At 41.3% G+C, this 23,082-nt stretch overlaps 1 protein-coding gene across 21 annotated transcripts in view; it reads right to left on the reverse strand.

Moving 5' to 3' along the window:
• Positions 1 to 23,082, reverse strand: part of ADCY9 (adenylate cyclase 9) — a 99,194-nt gene that overhangs the window by 26,536 nt on the left and 49,576 nt on the right. For 20 of the 21 annotated variants that reach the window (XR_012044951.1, XR_012044957.1, XR_012044953.1 and 17 more), the window contains 4 exons: positions 18,187 to 18,291; positions 13,548 to 13,765; positions 8,704 to 8,806; positions 5,463 to 5,671 (listed from right to left, as the gene is read on the reverse strand). Coding sequence is in view for 7 of the 21 variants with exons in the window: in XM_072878143.1 (XP_072734244.1) it covers positions 5,463 to 5,671; positions 8,704 to 8,806; positions 13,548 to 13,765; positions 18,187 to 18,291 (635 nt within the window). In the remaining 14 variants the exon portion in view is untranslated. The remainder of the gene's footprint in view (positions 1 to 5,462; positions 5,672 to 8,703; positions 8,807 to 13,547; positions 13,766 to 18,186; positions 18,292 to 23,082) is intronic. The other variant, XM_072878142.1, reaches the window with a different exon arrangement.

Raw genomic sequence — 23,082 nt, forward strand, 5'->3', positions numbered from 1 at the left:
GCATTGATTTTTTTTTTTCAGTCCGGTATTTATCGCAATGCTCTGCACTCTGGAATTAAAATGACTGAAATCTCATCCTTCACAAAACAGCGAAAGCCTGCGAATGCAGCGCAACCCTCCCATCGCAGGAAGAAGTGCATTAAATCCAGACAGCAATGAGAGCTGCAGACAGATTTAATGGCTACAGGGCAGTATCAGTAAATAATGCAGAGTCAGTGGGTAGTTGAAGAGGGCTTAAATGCTAAAGCATCCAAGATGTTTACACAAGCTGGAGTTCAAATTAGTAACTTTGACATAAATGATTAATGGGCAATGGGGAATGTTACCATCAATTCTGTATTTACTGGCAGTTTAAAATCAATTCCCATAGTTCAAATCAAAAGCTTTTGGCATAGCAGCAATTTGGTGGGATATTAAATACCAAAGTCACAGATGTTAGAAATAAAGGCAAACAGAATACACTGTTTTCCCTTGAATCAATACTCTGTATCAGTCATGTTGTTAACAGAACAGGTTCATTAAGCTCTAGTTGCAGAAAACAATTTCTGTTCCTGGCCGTTAGGAATTTAAGAAGATCCAACTGGTTGGCCACAGGGTCTTCAGCAAGCCCTGGGAAGGTGAAGTACCAGGCAAAGGGCAGTTTTGCTTTGTCAGACAACAGCAGTTTCCCATTCTACTGTTTTGATCGTACTTGCCTTCTTTCTTCATCCAGAAAACACTTTTTTGCCCTCTAGAAAGGTATTTCTGAATTCATGAAGCAACTTATCAAGTGCTCCCACCTCTGAGAAATATCCACAGATCAGAGGATATTTCAACCCTGTTCAAAAGTTCAACCCTCTTTTGAACAGGGTGGAAATATCCACTATTCTGGCCTCGTCTCTTCACTCAGAAGTCTTCAGTGAAGGATGCTATCAAAAGCAACACATGTTTTTTAAGCAAACTTATTTATAACAAGTTTTACTCAAGAACAAGAACTAGATGTCAAAAGTATCTACTTAACAAAAATCCTGTATTTGCAGCTAAAATAGCGGGCAGATGTGTTTTACCTGTATTCCTGCAGAAGCATTCCTAAGAATCCCGAGTGAAATCTCACGCACTGTTGTACGTTCAATGACATTTCCCAAAGTATTTTTATAAAAAAGCAGAACTTTAGGACCTCTTACACTCCAACTGAACTCATGAAAGTCAAAGTAGTCACACTTCAAGTGGGAAGGACATTCTTTGCACTACATTTACAGAACAGGAGATGACATCTTCCACATGCTTATAAATGAAGCACCATTTTTTGCATGCAGCTTTATACAATTAATTTTAGAGTGGCACTTGTGATAACAGTGGGATCCTCATCTATAGATACTCCAGAAATTTATTATCAGACACTTCAGAGGAATCAAAACATCCTTCTCCCTTGTAAGCCTTGCTCCATGAGGACTTCTGCTCTTCTAGAACTTAAAAGTTTTAACTCGTTTCTCATTGCACAGGCAGCGATAGCGCGCTCCTGTCCCACTCCTGCAGCCAGACTAAAGGTCTTAGCCACAAGAGCTGTAGCAACTCCTTCCTAGGCTGAGTCCTGGATCCAATTAAAAGTTAGACTGATTTAAATGCAGGGTGTTTCGCATCATGATAATGAAAATACAATGAGAAACTTAGGCAAGAATTTTCTGGTCCTAAAATAATCCCTTTTCCTGAAATTCTGGGATTGTGCCCAGCATTGTAGTCCAATCTCCTCCCTTAAGATATCTCGGTGGTATTCTGTGATTGTCATTTGGGATGACATTTCTGCACAGGAAGTTCTGCGCTGTTTCTGTGCATAATGAGTGGTCAGAGTGAGCAGTCCTCACTGTGAAGAGGATTTGAAGAGGAAAAAGACAATTTTCTTCCTTCTGCTCAAGGGAACTGTACAGAAGCATGTGCCTCAGGCTGTGGAGACCCGAGTGGCCCAAAAGCATATTCTATGTATTTACTATAAAGTAAATACATATTATAAATTCAAAACAAAAAAACCCTTCGAAGCCAAAACAGATACCTTTTCCTACAAAAGTCTCCCCCAAACACCCCATTGCCATTACATTTAAAACTGAAAACCTACCAGAAAGCTTCTGAGATTTTCATCTACAAAGAATGCTCTTTTTTGGTGTATAGTATGAGGCTATTTTCAAGAAGGTACCCTGGGTAAGATCTACTTAGATCTGAGATGAGCTCATTTTGTACTTTAAGAGATTTACTGAAGTGTTACCTTAGATGCAATGATCAGAGGTAAGCCAAATACAAATTATACCTCATTAGTAGAGGAAAGAACATGAATGTGAGCCCATGGTAGCAAGTTCCTGAGAATCAATTGCTTGTAACACTGTGGAGTAAATACAGAGTGACTTGCAGACACTTCCCTCCCACCAAAAGAAAGGAGCAACACGTCTCTCACTTGCACGACAGGGGCTCCAGGAGCAAGGGATACCTGGTGACTTGATTCCTACGTCCCTACTCCTCAACTGCCAGTTTGACGGAGGGCAGGGAAGGGCAGCAATCGCTTATCCCATCCAGCGATTCCTGTTTCCCAAACCATCCATGAGAATTTGTGGGGTCTTGAGATTCACAGTCATCTTGACTCCAATGAATGCAGCAAGTGCCAGCGACCACCGGTCATCTGCACCCGTAGTAGCTGTGCAGAAATCGCAATATTCCCCGCATGCCCAAACCTCCTGTGAGTGCTTGTTAGGATAAAGACAGTCCTGCATGCTGTCAGTACAGTGTTTATTGAAAATCTGCTATTACTACGCCAAGTGGGACTACGTGAGTTTTGATGGCTGGCTACAGGTGTTCTCCACCAATGTGAGATGTTTCTCAACCTGTTTTTCAAATCAGAATTAAGCACAAAAGAATGATTAACATTGAAAAATGTTCACTTCTAAGACTCAGGAGTCATCCTGAAACACTTGCTCTTTCAATCTCACTGACTTTAAATGAGGCATCCAAGCCAGCTTAGAAAGTAAAATTCGGGCTTTAAGCCAACATAGTCTCATGAAAATATTAGAAATGTCAGTGGCAAAACCAAATAGCGTTAAGAAAACATTATACAGCCACTTAAACTCACCTCGGTAACGGCCCAGGCTCACTACCAGAGAGCATGGCTCTCAATATAGTGCTGCAATGAAGCTAAACCTCTGTACAGCCGTACACGGCTCAGAAAGACTTTGTAAATTCTTGGCTATATAGATAGCATATTGAAAACAACAATTTTCCTTCTCCTTAAGAAACCCATAAACCACCAATTATAGAACAGGACTGAAATAAAACCTTAGGTACCTACATATAAAAATTTCTAAGATTATAGCAGTATTTTTTTATGAATGTCCAAAATAAGAAAAGGCAAATGCAGTGTAGCATTGGAAAAACAATAATGAATTTAAAAATACTAAAATGGAGTATTTTGATAAGGTACCCGCAAGGTGAATGAACACAAATTTTCTCCAAACGTATCTGGATAGCAGAAACCAGCTCTTCTGCAAAGTGGTGGCTGAGCTGTTCAGAGCTGAACAAATTCAAGGATACAATGCCATGGCCACCAAACCCAGACTACCTGCTCACTGCTGCCTTCCCACTCTCCTGCCTGGTGTGATGAAAGAGCTGCCTGGACACATTAAACTGACAAAAAAATCTTCCCCCCCACCCAAGAGAGAGTACAGAAACTGTTCTGCAAAAGGGAAAATGCATTTCTGGTGCAAGAGAGAGGACAGAGCAACAGTTAATGCAGTTTAGGATGCACTGGAATGACAGTCCTGTCAGTTCAACCATCTCCCAGTACAGATTTTAACACTTTCTGAATTTCTAGATTTTCTAAAAACTCCAGAACTACAATACTATTCAAATTGCAACAATCAAATACACCTGCTAAGAAATACTATCCTTAAAAGCATTTCCACTGTTCATAAATTACATCTCTCTACTCCTAAATGCCAGCTTTCAGGTAAATACGCTTGCATACATTTATACGCACACTGAGTTACAAGCTTGCTTCAGTGACTAAAGTACTAATTTAGTATTTTTTACCTTGACCCTGAAAAGTCAAAATAAGAGTGCAAACTGCAATCTCTTGTTTCTTTTGAAACAACAGCAGAATTGCTTCTAACTTGTAATTACAAAAGCATTTGAACTTACACGTATCTGATAGATTTGCAGAACTACAAGTGAGGCACATGCTTCCACACACCACCCTTATAACACGCTCTTGTGTCAGAAGGAAGTGAAGTGAAAACGGGGGATGAGGAAGGCAGAATAAACTTGGTCTCACTAGTATAGACAAAAACCAACTTATTATTGGGTCTATCATCTGGGTTAATAACAGGTTACATGTGGTATCTGTATAAATCAGACAACACACCCAGGAGAGCATGAGCTTTACTGAATGCACATACAACTGCAGTCCTCTGCTACACTTGAATGTGTTAGTAACTCCAGCATGCCTGGGGGAAACCCCACGTTACGTAGGAACCGCACAGTAACCGCTGGCTGACTAGTTACATATGCCAGGGTAAGGCCCGCGAGTGTCCTAGAAGTCCAGAACACACATCCTCTGGGTGACTGGGTAGAAGTCAGTAATGAGAAGTCACTGTTAAGTATCAGGTATCTGCAGCGAAGCTTCACCTCCAAGGGCACAGGAGAGGCTGAGGTGCAGGGGTTGCAGGGATAAATAAGAATTTGGGGACCGGGGATTCTTTGCTGTGGGCTGCGAAGAGGCAGTGTGGGGGCTGGCACTGCCAAGCACAGTCCTGCAAAGCCACCCTTTCTGCAGAGCCAAACTAGTGCCCCTTCCCTCTTCAAGCAGCAGCTGACTGTCACACAGCCCAGGACCTGGGGGAAATGCTGAACTCCAATTATGTGTCAAACAGAGAAAACACAAACTATCTGAATATTAACCACATGAGACTTGAAATAGAGATCATTAAGAAAACTAATTCTGTACAGATGCAACGTGACTTTTGCAAATTTTTTTTTTTTTTTTTTTTGAGAAAAGGACTGCTATTTGTATTTCTGATAAATTATTTCAGTTTTAACACCAGAATGGCATACTTTTATCTAGGAATTTAAAGGCGAAGATTTTTTTTTTGAAGGACAGATAAAAGTTTTCTGTTTGAATTCCCTCACTCTGATGACCCTGTGAGGGGAGAAGATACCCAGTTGCGTGTGGCACCCCAAGGAAAAATAAGCAGGGGCAGGCATGGTGTGCAGACTCTATTTCCTTAAGCGACCTCTATGAGAGTCACCTTTTTCTCCTCCAGTTTCTGTAGCTAGACCTCTCTTTGCACAATATCTGCCGCAAGCCGTCTTGGCTTCACTAACACTGTTCTTCAAATATTACAGACCATCCAAGTGAGTTCCTGGGATGCTGTCAAACAAAATGTTCCCGAGCCAGCCACCATTTCAGTTCTCACTGCTATTTCAAGACTTTCTTACGCTTTATTTACCTAATTGAGATGACAAGGGAGAGCACCTCTAGCAGGATGGCGATGATGAACACCACGACTGCTGCAGGTGGTGGAGGGGATGTGACCATCCCATGTTTCAGGAAACACGTGATAGAGAGTATGAGGAAGACTGTGGTGGAGAGGAACACGTCCAGGAGCGAGCTGAAGGTAGCGCTGGCAAACGTCTTCACTGGAGCTTTCCTTATAACCTGTGTGGAATACAGGGATTGAGGGAAGGGATGAAAATGAATAAATGCTATTTTGCTGAATTCCACTGTACCATAAACAGCAGCTTACAAAAACAAATAAAGGAATACAGAACTTTTTGCCACTTCATTAATCCAACGTAAGCACTGTTTTGAAACAAGAAACAGAAGAGGTAGTTCAATGGCTATCACGGTTCCCTGAGAATAAGTCTGTGTTGAAAAAAAGCAATGGCAGCACAGCCCCTGGGTCTGGGGTGATTTTTATGGAATATTATGATACAGAAATAAATCATATGAAAATTGCCTATTCTATGCAAAGAAACATAAACCCCATAATTACTAGCAGATAAAGCTGTAAGAAGTTTTCTTCAAGGATTTGAATTTAAAATAATAGTAGATTTTACAATAAACCTTTTAGCTCCAATGGTTCTTGAAGAAAACTCTCCAAACACCACTCTACAGAAACAGTTACTTGCCTGTGGCAGAGTTCACATCTCCCTTCCAGACCAGATTAAAAGCAGCAATCAGGACGCTATGTAATCTGAATTGATCAGAGCCCAGGACATCAAGTTCTGTTCTTCCATAACCCCTTGCCACACATTCCCATCCCATCTCGTCCTGGCCCCAGTGCTTGTGCAGCTGTGCTGTGTGCTACTTTGGCCAGTCCAGCTGAAAACTAGATCATGAGCTCCATATCCTGGCTTACTCAGATGAGCCCAGTCTTATGAGTGTTTATGTCTGCCCAAGAGATCACAGAAAGCAAGTTCCAAAGAAAAACAAAAAGTATGTTATCAATATCGCCATGAAGTAGCCCAGTTTGAGTATTCTGGTTTAATTTGGAAATTCTGTTTGCTCCTCAGAACACTATCTGCACTCAGCAATATTGGGAAATGAACTTTTTCCTCATTTGTACCTCTCTGCAACCTGATAAATTCAGCTAGCATCATTTCAGTAACAAAATTACCTTTTAATCTGAACTGTAGCAGAATCCTGCTAGTCCACACAGGAAGTCACATAAATTGAATTAAGGAAAGCAGCACTGTATGCTACAGTGACAGCGTTAAGGATGCCCTAACAGTGTTAAGCAGTGCCTTCATTTCCAAACAAGAACAGGCTAAGCAAGCTCTTGGGAAGTGGAGCCGCTTACAGAGAATGATCACAAGCCAAGCATGCAGCTGGCACAGTGTAATTAGAGGTGAATTCAGCGGTGTTGGAAGTTACTTTCAGCAACAGTTTACGGCAAGGCAATTAAATAGCCAGCAGTGTTGATAAATCATTTCACTCTCCAAGAGAATACTGTTGTTGTTGTTTTGGACCAGTACTATGCTAATATTCAGGCTTTAACAGGTTTTGCATCGATGCTGCAACTACTATTACAGAGTGAAGATTCCCATTTCCAGGGAGGTTTACATAATAATTTTCAAATTAATAGCTTGCCACTAACAAAACACACAGACCACATTCCTGCTCCTTCTATGAATTTCCTACATATCCACATTAATAGGTCAATCTGTATATGCTTGACTATCATTGCTTCGCTTCTCTTTCCAATCTTTCCATTGGAAAGAACTTGATTTACTATTTTCTGTATAGTTTGTGCGAATTTTGCAGGCTGTATCCCACGGGAAGTTTCTCCCTGTTGTTGCTACATGAGCTTTATTCAGAGAGATACCACCAGAATAGAGTGCTGCAGGATGAGTATGGAGTTCCTGAACAAAGTGAACTGAACTGCAACACAACTATGCTTCCCTTTGTTAAAAAAAAGTAAGTTAGGTCTCATTTGTAAACATTGGAAAACAAGCAAATAGGGGCTATTGCTAAGGACAATGTGACAATGCTGCCCAGAACAGAAAGCAGCCCATGAACAGAAAGCAACAAGCAGCAGAAGCAGAAATCCTACCTTCCCTCAGATGTACAGCATACCAGGAAGAACAGAAATCAACACCTACATTTATCATGATGCAATTCTGCCAGATAGATGACCCAAACTAATAGCTCAATGCTACTGGAAGGGAAGGGTCCGTTCTCCTTCCTGCTGCCAGACACTTATCTTGCACTGGGTCTGGCACTTGCCAACCTCTCTGTGAGCTGCTGGTTCAATACAGCAGAAAACAGACCCAGACAGAAAAGAAAAAGCCCCCAACAGAAAAACAAAACATGAGTATTTTATGCTAGGTTAGTAAAATGAACTGGCTCACAGCAGGGAAGCCTGTGAGCCAATAGAGCCATGAGAAGGAGCAGGGAGGAGTAGGAACAAGGAGGGGAGAGCAATTGCCCTCTTTTGGCAGCAACTTTTCAGCTACTCGTGGAAATGCAGCCTCAGTTAGTACTGACACCTAATGTCACCATATGTAAACTTAAAACATCTTGCTAGTTCCTATCAACTAGGCAGGAATATCTACTGACATGGAAAGCCTGCAATACTATTAGCCCCCAAGGGGATTACGGACTTTTTACACTCAGTGCAGAATCCTGAAGAAGGCACCAAGTTACTCACAATTTACTTGCTGTTCCTTACAATTACACAGTGTTTTGAACTGCCTGTTTCTGAATGCAGCACACTTAGAAAACTTATGACATTGGAGTTCAGAGCAGGTTTGGTTCCACAGGGATAACCATGAAGCTGTGACATGAATGAGAATCAAATTCAAAGTTATCATTCTCAAAGTTAGGATATTTGATGAGAAGACAAGTAGCATTTGGTCCTTTACTTTCATCTTGGCATGGTTCTCTGGCCTGCCTAAAGCCTTAAAACATTAACCTGAAAATGGAGAAAAGGCAGGTGAGAAGTAATGAGTATATCTTGGTGGATTGTGAAAATATACTTCCAGCCTAAACGTTGGACTAGACTCAGGGCATGGCACAAGACAAGTAAACTGAAAGGAGACTGTTTCCAGAGGCAGCAATACCAAGTAGTAAATCGCATGCGACATTTCATGACCCTTGTCATCAACTGCAATGAAATGTGTTAAAAACAGTGACAGACAGTGGCTTAGACAGATTACAGAAGGAAATTAACACCAGGAGAAACACACCTCTTCCTGATAGCTCGTCCTGTAGGCCATCTCCAAATCCTGATCCAAGAAGTTCAGGCTCAGCTTGTTAATAGGTGGTTTAAAGAAGTAGTCTTTCATGAGGCTAAAGAGAAAAGATGATATCAACATCAGTTTACTCAGCTGTAACTCTCAGAGCCCCCTATTCTGTGGTTTCTGTTTCTAGGGACACTGGCGCTTGGCTTTGAAGTTGCTGTTGCTTTTCTTCGCTCTTGGTCACCGAGGTACCCCCTTATCCACATTACTCACTCAGTCAGAGGAAGTATTTTACAAAAAAATGAGAGAGAAAACATTCATATTTTTAGGAGGAGACTCACAAGTTCTTCCAGAAACTTAACAGCTATAACTGCAGATGACTACACATAACTGTAATATAAGCCAGTAAGTAGTAAAGGTTAATTGCTGCTACAGAGGCACAACTTTAGGAGACGCGTGGCTGAGGGATATTTGTGTCTTAGGTGGAATTCTGTTGTTCAGAGCAAGCCAAGGATGACAAAGGTGACAAATTGTTAGGAAAAAAACGTTGTCCGTTTTAGAAAACAGCACTTTCTCGTTATTTCAAAGACACTAAAATAACTCAGTAACTCAACTGGGAACATTCCCTTAACGATCCAGGCTGCAGAGAAACGGAACCTGGGGAGATGGATTGCTTAAATTTACTTCTGAAACAGAAGATTTGAAATCACCCGAATCATCAACAAAGGCACTGACAAACAATGAAACTAGCTTGCTAGGATTAATGAACCAGGAGGCAGCATCTACCAGAGGCTGTTTATGCACTCCTTCACCTTATCTTCCAGTGTCAGGTGCAGGGGAAAAAAAACCCAAATCCAAACATAAAAGAGGCCTCAATCATTGAAAAATTGTTTCTATTCCCCGCCCTCTGCAGCAAAAATAGAACATTTTCTGAATTTTACATTAGTTGTAAGAGGTTTATGAAATAATTTTTCTAACAACATCTATGGAACTTGATCTGCAGACCTTTTCTTTCTCTAGTAGGTGTCAAAGCACTGCAAGGACTCGACTTACAGAGCACCGAGTGCTTTGTGCCTGACGGTCGCAGAATAAGGTCACGCCTGCTTATGCCATTTATTGCTGGGATATCCCGTCACCCTCTCTGCTGTGCAGTCCTCACCCGAGACTTCAGAACACATGCTCTTGCTATGAACTTCCTTTCATTTTCAAGTAAACAATTCCACTTGTTATTTACAGTGAACTAACTGTTTTTAAAATTGCTGTAGAATTGAAGTGGGGCAGCTTCTTTCCAAGTGCTATTCCTACCTTTAAAACTGCGGCACTGAAACAACAATTAGATTGGACTATTTTGCAGTTGGTAACTCTTAAGCAAAAACCACAGAGATGTACATGAGATCAAATTCCAAGCAGATGAAGAACGGAAAGGTCCTAGAGAGCTCATCTGTGCCTGAATCCTTGTTTGTTTGTTTGTTTGTTTGTTTTTGTTTTGTGTTGGTGGTGGGTTTTTTTGGACCGCTGGCAAAGAGGTTTTTTGGAAGTACAAGCTCCCCAGCACAAGATGGCATGTGGGAAGCATTTTTTTCTTGAGATGCAAGACCAACCAAACACACATTCCTGGAGTGAAGCTCAAAAAGACAAAAGACTGCAACCATGAACATGGCAGACGCTTTATAACCTTTAAACATTCTGGCCTTGGCCAATATATTAAAAACATCAGGATACTCTGAAGGAATGACGGGACACATTCACTTGAGTCCTCCTTCTCTCTTTCATTCTTCCTTGTCTTCCATCCCTCACCTCTCTTAGATGTTTCTAAGAACATCTTGTAATACGAATTTTGCAAGCTTTTTTTTTTTTTTTTTAAATATTGTTGAATTCACTTTCTTCCTCCGGGGAAGCTCAACAGAGTATAGTGGTGCTGTGCTGGAGCTGCGACGGTCTAAGGATGTAGGAAGAACAATCCAGTTTGCAGGGCAGCACGAAACAGAAGGTATAACATGATGAAACCAGGGAGAAGGCAGAATTTCTGATGTCAGGTGGTCGTACTGTGCCAGTCCAGCTCCATATCAATAGTCGTCTGTCTCAAAGAGGAAGATCCTAGTTGAGCTGACTAAACACAGACAAGTACATAATCTGCTTCCCAGGAGGCACTGTGCCTCCCCAGCACAAGGGATTTGTCTTTTCCCTGAATCGGGCAAGACTGGGAAGTGGGAGATGAAAGAAACAAACAAATTTTTTAAGTATTTAAACAGGAAACTGACCCAAGGCAGGGATTAAGGGCTGCACAGAACCTCGCTTCTGGGGGGAGCTTCAGATTTCCCTGGGACTCTGCTCTGTAAGTCTAAAGAGATCATTTCTAAGTACTGTCCTGATTAGTGCATGAGTACTTGTTTCTTGTACTTCAAAAGGTTTATAACCTAAAGGAGTATGTAATTTTTCTTGGAAACAAAAATCTAAAAAGTGAGAATCCTTTGAGGCTATCCCCAATGAAATTAAGTTTAAACATTTTGTACTCATACACTATAGTTTTCTTTTAAAGTACACAGTAACATGCAGATTACAATGAACAAAGCATAGTATTTTTATAGCGGTTGTAGTAAAGCCAGACTCAAAGCTCAAACTATACCCTGTTTGCCAAATACATATAATCAAGTTGTAAGAAGATGCAAACTGATAACTTCTAGGAAAAGGATTCTTGTATAATGCAATAATACAAACATCCTGCACTAACACTGGCTTTATATTATTATTTTTAAAGACAACTGGAACTGTGCTGAGGTATCAGCTGCAAGGTGAAATCTTGGTGTGCAAAGAGACCAATGGCCACTGATGAAACTCTCAGCCACGCACCTAAACCCTAGAAAGAGGCTGGGAAATGAAAAATATCACCAGTGTCCAACATTTCCTCCAGGCCAGCCCTAGGCAGCTCCCTAATGCAGTGTACAGGCTCCTGAATCCTCCCTAGCATATCGTTAACTCTTCCCAGCTGTATAGGAAGCCTGCGTGAGTAATTTATGCACCTTATCACCGTATCTGGGTTAGGTACTTTCTGTTAATACAAATTTATGTCACAGATCAGAACACCAGCATCTTGCACCACAGTGGAATCCACTGCCCAATGCTAGGGGAAGCTCACGCTTTGCTGCTGCTGGGTTTGCAGTACCATAAAACCAAAGCAGCAAAACTCCAGTATTCTTATTGCGAATGGGATTTCATGTAAGATGACCAAGGGGAAGTTTGGACTTTACCCCTCTCCCTGAGAAAACCCAAATTTCCCATTCAAACATGCTCACAGACATTAAATTAGTCGAGACCAACAATATATTATGTTTTACAGTAGGCGATCAAGAATGTTTTTAAGATTACTTATTACATATAAATTCACATTGAGAAATGTTAAAAAGGATTAATGTAAAACGGTAGGCTTAAACCATTTTGCATAGACCTAATTAATCAGAAGATTATTTTTGGAAAGTTATGTTTACATGAACTGAACTCAGCAGAGAAGTTTCCCTGGCAACAAGAAATGGCCCACTTAATATGGTAATGATGATATTTAATTGAGACAAAAAAAAGCTAGGCTTTGACGGATATCAAATCACAGTCCTACTTTTTCCTTTTTCCAAATCAGAAAGAATTATCCATTTTGTAAGTGGACTGAAGCTAGGTGTCTTCAGCAAACCAACAGCATAAATTAAGCTACTTCTATAACTTAAAATTTGCAGCATGCTAGTTACATTTTAAACAAAAATCCAATTTTTTCTTGCTGATTTCTCCCAACATTTGGACCTTCCCAATCCTTCTGTCTTCTAATACTTGAAAGTATCTCCTAAACACCTATTCTCAGCCACTAATGACAGAACACACACAAAGGGGAAAAAAAAGGAACCTAAATTTTAATTGAAGTTGGCCACAGGAGACAAGTAATCTGAAAAAATCTAGAGAAGAGACTGGAGAGGGACTGGTGTCCCTCCCTCTCGCTCCTCCCTGCTTTAGTCATGTTTTCAGTTAAGACGGCAGTGTCCCTGTTCCAAGCAGCCTGGAGTCTATACCAGCATACAGTTTCAAGGATATTTAGATAAAATACCCCTAATCTGAGTGGAAGCAGTGAAGCAAAAATAAGAATAGCCATAAATAATAACAAACTCAAGTTATCTGTTTAGTTGATCCAGTCAAGTCACTGCCATAATAAGGGAGATATGGTTGTGTGTTTACAAAAATCACACACTACTGAATTTTAGAGAACATTTTCCTCTGCCCAAAAAAATGGGTTTTTGTTTGAAACAGAGAGAGAATCTAACTCTACAAAATGCTGTATGTAGGCAGTAGGGGCATGAGAATTCACTCCTATTAATTCTGCTTCCAAGCCCGGTATGATTTCTAGGCATTAGTTAGTCACACAATGTTATCAGATGTTGTTCTTTTGCTATATAAAAATGTGAGTTTTGTGGTTCAGATTTTATGTTACACTTCTAATTGCAGAGGAAGGTACATACTATGTGCATTAAGAGGACTTTTGAATGTAAAGATAAGAGTTCAACTTCACGACAGGTCATTTAAAGAGTATTTTTCCTTTCTGAAGACTCGACTGAAGAATGACTGGTCACCACCGAAATGATGAAAAAACATGGCTTTACATATTCCTGAGCAGAATGTGTCTGACATCAAGCTCCTAGTGTAGTTTAAACAGAATATAGATTAAGATCAGAAAACATACAACATGTTATATGTTAATGATATTTATTGACATTAGACAAAAAGTACACAAATAAAGATTAAAGATATGGGACCCCTGTTACTGCCTTCTCTCCTTTATACAATTTTACATTGTACAGCTCGATTTTCCTTACCTGTCTTCTTTAATCACATCCACAAAGTGAGCATCTGTCTTTTCTCTGATGTTTTTGAACCTCAAAGGAAGGAGAGCTGATTGATCCAGACTCACTCCGCCCCATCTTCCTTTCTCTTGCAACATTTCATAAAGCGAGGTTTGACTATTGCTGAGCTTTTCTTCCTGTGGAGGACTCAAAAGTCCATTTTGAGTCTTTGGACTGTGTCCTCCCGGAGCCTGAATGACAGAAAGCAAAACATACATGGGGAACATTAGTGGTTGAGAGAGTAGACAGCAGAGATTTCACGGAGCAAAAGTTGAAAGAAGCTCTTCCCTCAACACTCTGAGCTTTTACCTGATCACGTCAAAGACCTAACTCCACCTGCCTTGAAGTCACTCACATCTTCGGTAAGTGCATGCCTATTTAGGTGTCGTCTTTTTGCTTTTTATGTACCAAGTTTCCAAGGACCAGAAAACAAAGTATATTTTCACACACGCAATGAAGACCAACCACAAGCCCAAATTTCATTCACTCATCTTAAGGTCAAGAGTCTTCTAAAAAGTTTTTTAAAATACCTACTTGAACTGTGCTATCTTTCCACAGGTCATGAAACAACTTACTCTGCCAGCTCTTGCTGATCCTTCCACCGACCACTACAGCTCTGCTGCTTTCCCAGACAGAGCTTCCTCCTTTCTCCTACCTGTGGGAACAGGTGCATCTCCCTTTTGTACATCTCATCATCGTACAAAAAAAAAGATCCTGCAAATTAAACTACATTTTCTTCACTGGCTAAGATACACTTCTTCCTTCTGGTCTTCTTTTGCTTTTGTATTATTAATACCACATTTTTAAGTTTTGACACCAGCTTGCAACACAGCTTAGGTACACAGTATTATCAATTCTGCTTTCATTCATTTGACAACACAAATTACTTTCAACCAAAAATTATTCTGTTTTCATGGAACCTGAAGTTCCTTCTTTTACATTTTCTTTGACCTAGACCAACATGCACTGAAGCGATTCCAAAAAAATTAGACAACTAAATATGGTTAGAATGAAAATGAACTGAAGTTAGTCAAGACCATTTTCAAATGCAAACATATATCAAACTTAGCATATTTGAGTGCTCACCTCCCCCCTCCATGTCTTATCATTTATCACGTATCATTTATCCTCATCCTGAAACCCACTCATGACAGAAGTTTCTTCATTTCTGCCTGTAGAGCAGTCAGCACAGCAGTGACAAGCTCCTCCAGAAGACTATTCCTGGATGCCACCGCAGTGACCATAAATAAATACCATAAATATCATCACCACCCCAACCATGCACTGAAATATGTTACTTAGATTGTAAAATCAAATTAGTTAAAGTTAAGAAATATGTGGTTTCTGGCTGCCCATGCAAAATTAGTTCAACCTCCTTGTGTATCTATCCTGTAAAGCAAACAAGGCACATGAATATAGGCAGGTATAATTAAAGGTGCAGACACAACCAGTGAAGATACAAGACTAATGGAGCAGCAGGAGAACTTCACCTTGTGGAGGGAAGAGTCAGAAAGCACTCGGGCTTGGCTCACTATCACTGCCAAGACCTCAAGAGCTAAAGCCATAACAAGGTGTGTCCTGGAGCTACAGGAAAAGCAGGAGGAAGGTGAGCTGTGCTTCTCCTTCCTTCCGCCCAGGAGGGATGCAGAATCCCCACCCTGCAGGCTGCCCCGATGGAGGTGTGAGCCCCTAGAGCCACGTGCTGGGAGCCAGGAGATGAAAGGATTCCCAGTCTAGTCCCTTCTACCACTCACAACAGTTGTTTTGGCAGCTTGCAGGTGTTCACAGCCCAGTGACAGCAGCTGACAAAGTAGAATAGGAAATTCAGTAGTTACCTTGGTATGCTGCCAATGTTTTGCTAAAGAATGTAATCAACAGAAGAGAAAGGTGATTTCAGCAACACAGATCTCAGCAAAAGCAGAGCAAAAACTCTTGAACGAGATAGGTGCTGGTGTATGACAGAAGTGCACTCTCCTGGTAAGCCAGAAGAACAAGAACTTCTCACATAAAAGATCACCAGTTTCTTTTCTAAGGGAAAACATTCAGCGGCTTCAGAGCAAGTCCTCCTGCAACCATAACAGGTTATCTAGCCTACCCGGAGGGAACACGGCTATGGAGCACAAGATGTACTGCAGTGCCAGGGCAACCTCTCTGTTTTTGAGATGAGGAGTACTAACAAAGGCAAGCCAAAGAGAACTGTCCAACAAGTTGCTAGAAGTGAAGGGTCTTCATTGTTTGGGGTTTTTTTTGTTTTGTGTTTGTTTTATTTATGCTAAAGATTATATTTGCTCAGAGCCCTTCCCAGAAAAACTTGAGGCCTAAAAAAAAACAAACCAAAAACGGTCATAGTTATCACCTTTTTTTTTTCCTGGTAAAGACTCTTTCTCCTTTTCCTCACCCCTGCAGCAGATGTCGTTACTTGAAAAGCAGTAATCGAGAGAACACAACGAGATATGGACTCCTGTGCACTGTTTGCTTTCCCTGTCTGTTCTTCAAGTTCATCTGAAGAATGCAGGGAAAATTTCTGCTCTTTCAGAGAAGGTCAGCATGGACTTCTCTTGGCCTTTTCTCTTTAGCTCCTTGGCAAAGGCTCAAATCCCTAAGAAAATTCTTCCCTTCAGTCAGCTCAAGGTTTTCTTGTGCTGTCTCCACTCTGCTAATCTTAACAGGAGGGGATTAGAGTGTGAAACTGCTTGTGTGTAAGAAAATCCGTATTTATTAAATGTTGTTAGCTCCAACGTTACTGTGGTTTCTGATGGCAACAGGCTGTACAGGTTTTTTTGAGCACCCGGAGATTTGATGTACCACATGACAGTTTCCTCTCATCAAGAGACAGGGAGGCTCCAGAGGCTGTTGGGACCCATGAAGGTCCAATAACGTGGTTAACTTCATTAACATTCCCTAAAGACAGGGGACATGAGTGCTGCAGGGCCAGGCGCAGCAATGTGGCATGGGAAGGGTACAGGCTCCAGAGATGGGTAGGGGGAGCTTATGGCTCTTCTTCCCAAGAAAGCTGAGACTGCAGAGGAGATTTGGAAATCACATGCCACGGCAACTTTGTGCACACAGCTGTTCTTTAAGCTTTCAGTTAAACAGGCATCCCAGAGTTACTGGTAGCCACTTAACTGGTCCAAATTTTTTACTTAGCAATAATTAAACCAAATCAAAGAAGGACATGCGATTTGGTCTCCACTAGCATGTTTCTTCCAGTGACATTAGGGACATTTTATTCAGCACTGTACAGACCTCTTTCAAGCAAGGTTAGATGACTTGCTGATTAACACACATGAAGCTAATACAGCTGTAGTAGGAAGAAACTTAACGGATAATTCTGATGAAGACAACATATGACATGAGGCAGTTGGTACCTAAGGAAAATCTCTGTTTGCAGTCGGTTCCTGGAGATCCCTGGCACGTGGGCAGAGGCAGCCTAAGGAAGAAGCATCTCACGCGTACCATCTTGGCAGCCTGGGCACATCTCCCACAATGTTTTCTGTCTTAAAGATCTCATGCTGTTCCGAGACCAGTACCTGCTGGCCACTCTGCTCTATCTCCCTCAGAGCTGAAGAGATTATTATTTTATTTATTTCTTATGCTGTTTCCTAGGAACCCTGGCACAGAACATGGTCTACTGTGTTACAAACCATTTCAGTCCAGTAGAGTAAGGCAGCCCCTGCTTCTGAGCTTACAATTTAAGCACAGGAGACAACAGGTCAAATACAGGCAGAGAGCAAAGGGACAAACACAGATTAATGTAGTAGCTCATCAGTAGAATAAATGCTGGCAAGTTTTTCCATTAGCTTTATATGCGAGATGAGTTGTAAAGACAGATGTGAGGAAAAAACCAAGATAGCTGTCTCTGAATGTGTTTATAAAATGATTCTCCCCAACAAGGGAAAGCATTAAACTTATCTGAAAATATAACAATCAGGTGATGAGCACTGGTATCCAGTCTGCATTTAGGCAGAAGCTTAATATTCAGGAAGGAGTGAGAGGCGACAGGCAGAGCAGAGAGGCTGTGAAGGCCATGAACAAGACAATAAATATGCACCGCCTGGTATTGCGGAGGAAGTAGGTGGCTTCAGTGAGAATATCTAAGCAACAGGCAAGGAGAGCAATCCTGGCAGCAGCACAATGAATATGTAAGACGCTGTATTTGTTGGTCAGAAAAAGGATGCATACTGACTTAGATGCTGTGAATTTCATCTGTGCGGGTGAACGGGAATGAATCTGTCTTAGCTTAGAGCTACGATGCAGAAGACATTGGCAAGACATACGTGTAACTTGTGGATAGGTGACACACAGACAACTGGTGTAAGGGATGGAGAGCGTAGTAGTGTTGTTTGTGCGGCTTTCTTTGGGTTGCCTCAACATAATTTAAAGAGTCCAAATTTTAGGTCCTTCTCGGTATCAAACTAGGCCCATAAAATTACTAATAATTTTGAAAATTTGGGGGGGGTCAACAAAATTTTAGAATGCAACTGCTCAAAATCAAAACTGGTTCTGCTGCTTAAGAGCTTGAATAAAGGAATAGCAATACAAAAATGAGAAAGCTAACTGAAGCAGAGAAATAAGGGAAAAGAAGGGATAATACGATAAATACTTAAATTACCTTAGTACTGTTTTTATGCTCATCCTGACAACCATTTTGGATAGCTCCTTCGTCTATGCTGACATCACAGTGGGGAGCAAGGGTGGTACTACATGAAGGGCAAGGCTGCAATGAGACAAAAAAAATTTAGCCAGGAACATTCTGGTGTCCTTGTACTATTATGCAATTTATAATTTGGTCCACTTGTATGCTTGCAGCATGGTTAAAAGATAAACAAAGCTACAGAATGGGAAGCACAGAGCAAAATTTGACTGGAACAGAATGCACCATTTCAAAAATAAATCACAGATCTTCTGTTTACTGAAGCTAAATCTAATCCAGGAAAGCTTTACTAGTGTAAGATCACAGATATACTGTCATCACTGCATACTAGCAAAGGGCCTCCCCGAGAAGAACAAAATACTCTTCAGTGAGAGAAGTGCAATCTTCTTGTTTAAAAACTGCCTGCAAAAGGATCTGGATGGCATTAGGAGTGAAGAGTTAGCACAAAATGCAGCAAAATTCAAAAAAAGCATGAAACACCATGATGCATTATGAACAGTACAGGGAAATGGAAAGCAACAAAACTGAAACTAATAAAGGGAAATACTTTTTCATATAGTGCTCTAAGACAGTAGAATGGAGCTCAGGCTATTGTACATTGTTGAAGCCAAACACCCAGCAAATGTCAGAGGAAACAAGGAAAGAAAAACCATCAGGACTTGTAATAGTTGCAGGTTACGCATTTTGGAAGCAACCTAAAAAGTCACACTTCATCTTTAAAAACAACCTAACCCCTTAAGAGTTAAAATGTGATCTTCTTAATGAGAATTAACCCTGTATCTGTATCTTGCAAGTTCTTCATTTTTTTCTCCAGTCCTGGCCATGTACAAGCAGGATGCTGCATCAGAGGGACTCTGTGTCTGATCCCTATTGGTGATTCCTCTGCTCTGGAGATGGCCAGGCTTGCCAGAAGTCTGCTAATGGGTACAGAGACACCAGTCACTGGGAACAGTATGCTAAATTCAGCGCACTATACTCCGTGGTGGTAGGTGATCCACTAAACATGTTCATGAATTTTCCAACAAGCAACTTGAGCCTTTTTTTCTCAAGCTCAACACCCCACATCCATTGTATCTGTTTATTCTGGACTCAGGAGGGATTGGTTCAGGCCTCTGTAGTGTATTGTTCTCCTGGTCCAAAAACACGACGACAACTGCCTTCAGGTTCACTCCCTATTTCAGAGACCAGTGTCTATGTCTTTTCAGAACTGACTTTTCCCTCTCTGGTGTCACACCTGAAATTGAATAATGTGGCATCTTCAATTTTCAGGTTGTTATGGCGTGGCATTTCTCCCAACCCACTCTGCCTGTGACTGCTGATCCACCTAATCATTCAACAATGCCTCTCAAAGACTTTCACAAAGACTCTGAGCCTTCTTAGCAGCCAGCAGACCACCATCTCCGCTGCTCCTCAGGAGCACGGTCTGGGTTAGGGCACTGAAATTACTACGAGTTTCCTAATCTGGCATCAGATAAGCAAGTTACATCCAGTTCTGAACCTGTACAGTCTGAACAAATACCAGCGTACTTGAAGAAACTATGAAGTTGGTTCTTAAATGGTTTTGTTTAAAAATAATCTAGGACTAAATATCGTTAATACCTTGGCCACTCGGCCACTCCATGTGGAAGGCAATATTAGACAGCTTTAAAAACTAATATGATGATGGGCTAACGAGCCTCCTATGCTCCTAGAGCATTAGCTAGTTAGCAAAAACAAATACCTCTAACATCAAAAATAAAGAAAATACTCCCCGTCTGATCTTGCTAATAAATCAGCAAGACCACCTCAAATGCCTAGCTTCTGGGGCTAAACCAGAAGACAAAAATCTCAGAAAAGGAGCCCGACCTTTTGAGAAGAGGCAGAAGTCCATCTGACTTACCCCATGTGCTCAAGTCAACATCATTAACTTCATTCTCTATTGTAGACACTCGCACAAGCTCAGTGCGTATGTGACCTCATCACGATGAATAATACATTAATGCACTTTCAGCAAACACCAAGACAAGCAAAGTACTTTCTGTTTTCATACCAAGAGATGATTAAAATGTTTTTACAACAGCTTATGATTCCCAGTCAAGTAAGGGATTTTATAAAATATGATAGGGAAAATAAGCTGACACCAAAACCGGTTAAGCAAGTTACAGTGTTTCATTCAAAAAATCAACCGCCATTATAGATTACTTATAGTTTTTAGCCTCTGTCTTTACCATTTTAATTATGTACACACATTTTATTGATATCCATACTGCAACAAGGTTGGCAATTAAATGAACTACAGAAACACTGGAGGAGAGGAGGAAATACAATTCCTTTCATGGATCAATTACTGTTGCATTCTCCTTCCTGACTTTCCTTAACAGATCTTGTCTGCTAGAACACCCGTTCAAGCCCAAAATGTCGAAGTCATCCTTTGCATCCAATATGGCCACTTATTCCCTTTAAAACAAAAATATTTCAACTTGCCTGTAATTCTGCCCCTCCTACTTAGACTCTTTTGCAGAGCCGGAGTCATCTCCTCCTACACTGACACTGTTTACAGCTTTGTATTTTAAAAAGTTGGCATGTAAGTCATGATTCTTTTGCAAATTATTATCTCCAGACCCCACCAGCAAGCTGCAGGCTTTAAAAAAAAACCAGCAATCCACTGTAAAAAAGAAACCCACTCCTTTTCAAAAATGGTGCATGATCTGTGATTAAATTGCACAGTTGTGGGGATTTTTTAATATACATATATATCTATCTATTTAACACTGTAGGACCTACTCTATCGTGGCTGGCAAATTAAACATTCCTTGAAAGCTTGACCCAGCCTTCTCAGTCCACAATCACTCCCATAACAGAATCCCCGGCAGACAGAAGGCTGGTGCCCATCTGCACTCGAAAGCGTGCTATGGAGTTTGGAATACCTGTACCTAGCCATGCTGTGAGAAGCGTGTACGCTTTGTATTCCCATGCTGCAACTACAGTTGCAGAACACTTTTTTTAAGTAAGTGCTCAGCATACACACGATTGCTTCATCACTATGCTATATGCATTCTGACACCGTTTGTGGCATGCGTTACACGGATGCTTATCAGACCGCAGGGAAAGCTGACTTTGGGGTCATTCAAAATTCACTCCAGCATCAGTGTATTTTGGGCAAGGCAGGCATGCTATTTTCAAAGAGTTGTGAGGCTGCTTAGGAAATCGCTGGCCAGACCTGCAGTGCTCATGGTGATGAATAAGAACAGGTACCTATAAGCATAAACTCGACGCAGTAGCTTTAGCACAACGGTAGATAGGGTATCCAAGAAGGCTGAAACTGAGCTGGCACTTGTCCTAGATGCTCTTCTGAAGCAGCTTCTTTTAGCTTCTCCTTCACTTACTCAGATAGCCACTTTTGCACTTTTGCATTGTGCAGACCATCATTCAGCATTTAAACAGCAATTAACACCCAGCTGAGACGGTCCCAGAGCAAAACATCAGGGACTAGGCAGCAAACAAACATCGTGGGCCAGCAGCATGCCTCCACACTGCATACTAGCCGTTTAGCCATAGTGGTGCATCTGCATCTACCCTGCTGCAGAGTAAGTCACCCCATGTTTTAGAAAACACATCCCATAGCTGAGCCTTAACAACAGATTTCATTTTGGACTTGAGTCATTTTAACAGCAGGTACCACAAGTTAATACATAGCAAATTTTATCAAATCCTAGCTGCAGTCAGATCAGTCCTGTAGTTCGCTGTAGTTTCACGGTCCTCCAGTTACAGCTTACTTTGCTGTCTGACATTAACAAAGCATCCTCGCTTTCTCTAAGAACAGCACCCTTAGTTTTACTGCTTTAATCCCTCCTCTCTCCCTTCTGCTCCACGGACAGGCAGCTCAGTAATGCTGCTCCACTTGGGACGTTCTTCTTCCTTCACTACTTGAAATAAAGGAGTTTCTACCCCTTACCGTCACATCCGTACCTCTGCATGGCCATGCACTGGGCAGCACAGACAGGCTTATTTGTACAGACACCCACTGACTGCTCCAAAATGTATTTTCCTACCTTATTTGATAGTACCTTCATTGAAAGACAAGAGAGAGCTGGAAAGCTGGTGCCTGAGGGATGCCAAATATATTCTTACACGGGAGAAGGAATAGAAAAGTATCACCATCAATTTGGATGCAGTCAAACCACACAGAGCATGTATTTTGGGGAGGGATAAAGATGGCTACAGCTACCTTCTGTAGTTAAACAGTGCTGGCTTGCTCTGTAAGGAGCTCACTTACCTTTGGACCATCTCTCTGGACCAGCCTTCCAGCTGATCTCACTTGCAATCCAGTGTTTTTACTCCAAAACTTAAAACCTGGCACAGAGGCAGGGTAAAGGTGCCTGACTCATGCTCTCCTAATCCAGACGACAAACATAGAAGCAGCAAAAATGGAGCAGCATGAAAGTCACCCCCCCCTTCAACTCTGTCAGCTAAACCTCAAACCTGTGTTGAAGAGATCCCCTCGGGACTAAACGCACTGAAGTCTAAGGACAGTGACCTGCAGATGACCACCCGTGGTTCTGACATTTGTGCCCAGCTTGGGCAACCCAGGACGAGGAACAATTAGCACAAATGAAAATAGAGAATAGACATCTGTTGTTTGGGAAATCTGTTCTGAGCTGGAAGATGGAGAGTAACAGCAAAGCTTCAAGGCAATACACATTGTTTCACAGATTTCCTTGTCAAGAGATCTTGCGAGAGGTGTGAACATAACAAAATGTCATCATTTCTCTAAGCTGAATCCATACAAATCATTGCCCTCAGTTCTAGATGTAGGTTTCTAGAGCAAACAGACAAAACACAATTTCATAGGCTACCGGAGCATTTTCTCCCACC

The sequence above is a fragment of the Ciconia boyciana genome, chromosome 13 (genome assembly GCF_034638445.1).
Source record: "Ciconia boyciana chromosome 13, ASM3463844v1, whole genome shotgun sequence".
Classification (NCBI taxonomy): Eukaryota; Metazoa; Chordata; class Aves; order Ciconiiformes; family Ciconiidae; genus Ciconia; species Ciconia boyciana.